The 2,541-nt window shown below is 60.8% G+C and overlaps 1 protein-coding gene across 1 annotated transcript; it reads right to left on the bottom strand.

Moving 5' to 3' along the window:
* Positions 1–948: 948 nt before the first annotated feature.
* LOC104279059 (beta-crystallin B1-like) lies at positions 949–2,076 on the bottom strand (the record flags this gene model as incomplete). Its single annotated transcript, XM_009876231.1, has 2 exons — positions 1,936–2,076; positions 949–1,067 (listed from the first exon to the last, which is right to left on the bottom strand). Coding segments are annotated over exons 1-2 (260 nt in total), but the record flags the coding sequence as incomplete, so codon positions are not given.
* Positions 2,077–2,541: the final 465 nt, after the last annotated feature.

Here is a 2,541-nt window from a genome sequence, read left to right as displayed (position 1 = left end):
TTTCCCTAAATAAATTTTTGGGCACAGAGTCACACCAATGACTCTTAAGTAAGGAAACATCTGGAGGACTGAGTGCCCCAATCACACTTAAATACTCTTCACTTAAATACTTCTCCAAGGTTCACCCTTTCTGTATCTAGCGCAGCTCCCCAGCTGTCACACCTGAGCTCCTCTGGGGCTGCTCCGTCTCCCTTGCATTTCAAGAAAAGTCAGATATTCTGGGTTCCTAGTTAAAAGGTGCTACGTGGTGTTATTCAAGGTGACCATAGGTCACCTTGCCCACTTGCTCAGGGCAAGCCATGTCCCGTGCACACTCCCCACGGCACTGCCAGCCCTGCTGGCTGTCCCAGGCTGCCTTCCCGGGCACGGTGTTTCCAGCTGGGCACGGCCACGGTGAGATGCTCTTTCAACACAAAGATCATCCGTCTGTTCAGTTATCTAGTCTGGCAGTCATTTTTGTCCCTGCCTGTGCTGGCTGTTCCCATGGCTTTCAGAGCCTCCCAGCCCCTTACCGCTGCTCGGCTGCCCCGGGCTGGGCAGGCACGGAGGGCTCCAGCCCAGCCTCCTCACTGACCCTGGCCACTAGCCTGGTCCAAGGTGTGTGCCTCATTTCACCCTGACTTCTCTAAAATCTGCACTTCTCTCGAGATTCATGGACAGCTTCAGGTAGCAAATCTGACGGATGCCTTTACTCAGCTTTTAGCTTTGCCTCTCATGGCCTTTTGTTTTACACACAACCCTGGTGTCCTTCCCACCCGCCTGGGCTCTCCTGCCCTCCTCGATGGAGACCTGGGTTCCCCAGGTCTGCTCCTGTGCTGGCTATGCTCCACTCTCCGCTCGGGCTGCAGGGAAATGCCCTTGCATGTCACGCTGTGCCCCAGAACTGTGTCCCCACCTCCCTGGGGCATCCCCTGGGACACGGTCCCCTCCGTGGCCGGGGTCACTTACGGTCCAGAGGTGACGATAACACTGCGGACCCGGTCAAAGCCGCGGTCCGCCAGGTTCATGCACTCGCTGGTGAACTCCATCTGCCTGCCCTGGAAGTTCTCCTGCTCGAAGACAATGATCTAGGGGGCAGAGGGAAAGGATCAGACCGGGACAAGCATGCTTGGGGAGGGCAGGGTGATGCTGCACATCCCCACATGGACCCTGCACACACGAACCCATGGCCCCACGCATCACCCTTGGCTCTCCAAGGCTTCTTGCAGCTTTTCAAGTCCAGTGCCCAGGCAAGCTGAGCTGGGCTCTGTACAGCAGCAGCCCTGTGTCAACATGGGCTGAGCACAGCAAGGTGTCCTCCCGACAGCCATCTCTGCTCCAACACAGCCTCCTCCTGCCCCCGGTTTCGCTGCTGCAAAGCCGCATCTCCCCATGCTGGTGCCCACCTCGGGCTGGGAAGGAGATGCTTTTCTGGGAGCTGGATCCGTGCCGTGGCCTTCACTGCCTGGCATGTGCAAAGCATCACCGGAGCCCTCGCATCGCTCACCCCTTGTCCCCAGCCACGCTGCAGCAGCTTGGTGGCACACTGTGCTGGCATCACTGCGGCATTTTGGTGCCGTCCCTGTCACCCACAGCCTCCTTCTTCACCCTTCCAGCAGCACCGTGCGGGGACCAGAGGGAGTGGGTGGCAGCACCCAGCCCTGACACCATGAGCCAGGTGAGAGCAGCTCCAAATCCTGTGGTCCCCAACGAGCTGTCCCAGCCAAGGGGCACCTGGAACATCCCTTCTGCAGCAGCCCAGCAAGCGGCTGCCCCAGTCCTGCACCCAGAGGGCTGCTGCCCAGGAGGGATGACATTGCCAGCGCTCTCCTCCTGTTCTCAGGAGGGGTCCTGCCTGGGCCACCTGTGCTCTCCTCCTGCCAACTGCCCCAAAGCTGCTGCCACAATCCCTAACCTCCAGACCGTGACCTGCGCGTGGGGAGCGGCAGGGCTTACCCTGAAGGCTTCTGTGGAGGGCTCCTCACCCTTGCTGTTTGCGACAGGAGCAGGATCGAGGGATGGAGTTGGTGCTGGGGCCGCCTTCTCCTTCTCCTCCGCGGCCTGGCCGGGAGCAGCGGGTTTTGTGGTCTCAGACATCGCGGTGTTGGGCTCAAGTCTGGGACAGGGCACCAGGCAGAGATGCCAGCAGCAAGTTAGAGGGCAGGCACAGATGTGGGCACCCAGCCACTCGGCCCTGGGGATGGTCAAATTGGGTTGGAGGGCTCAGCAATGGAGTGGGCAGTGGGGGGTGGGAGAGAAGCTGCCAGAAGGTTCTCCAGGCAGGGAGTCCTGCCTTCACCAGGAGGACCACAGGGGGTCTCGGATGCCCACACTCTCTTTCCGTGGTCAAGAGAGCCCTCAGCATGGTCCCATCACTGCCAGGGTGCCCCAGGCAGACCCGACCCCCAGGCCCCAGCTCCTTCTGCCTCTCCCCGGCCGAGCTGGGGCCTGATGCTGCCCTGGGTGCTGGGGCCATCCCGCACGGGGTGTGCCTGGGAGCCCAGCTGGGCACCAGGGCAGTGTGTGAAGGTGTGAGAAGGGGTCAGCCCCAGTTTGCATGAA

This window comes from Apaloderma vittatum, unplaced genomic scaffold (assembly GCF_000703405.1).
Source record: "Apaloderma vittatum isolate BGI_N311 unplaced genomic scaffold, ASM70340v1 scaffold32600, whole genome shotgun sequence".
Classification (NCBI taxonomy): Eukaryota; Metazoa; Chordata; class Aves; order Trogoniformes; family Trogonidae; genus Apaloderma; species Apaloderma vittatum.
This window is presented reverse-complemented; position numbering and strand designations above follow the sequence as displayed.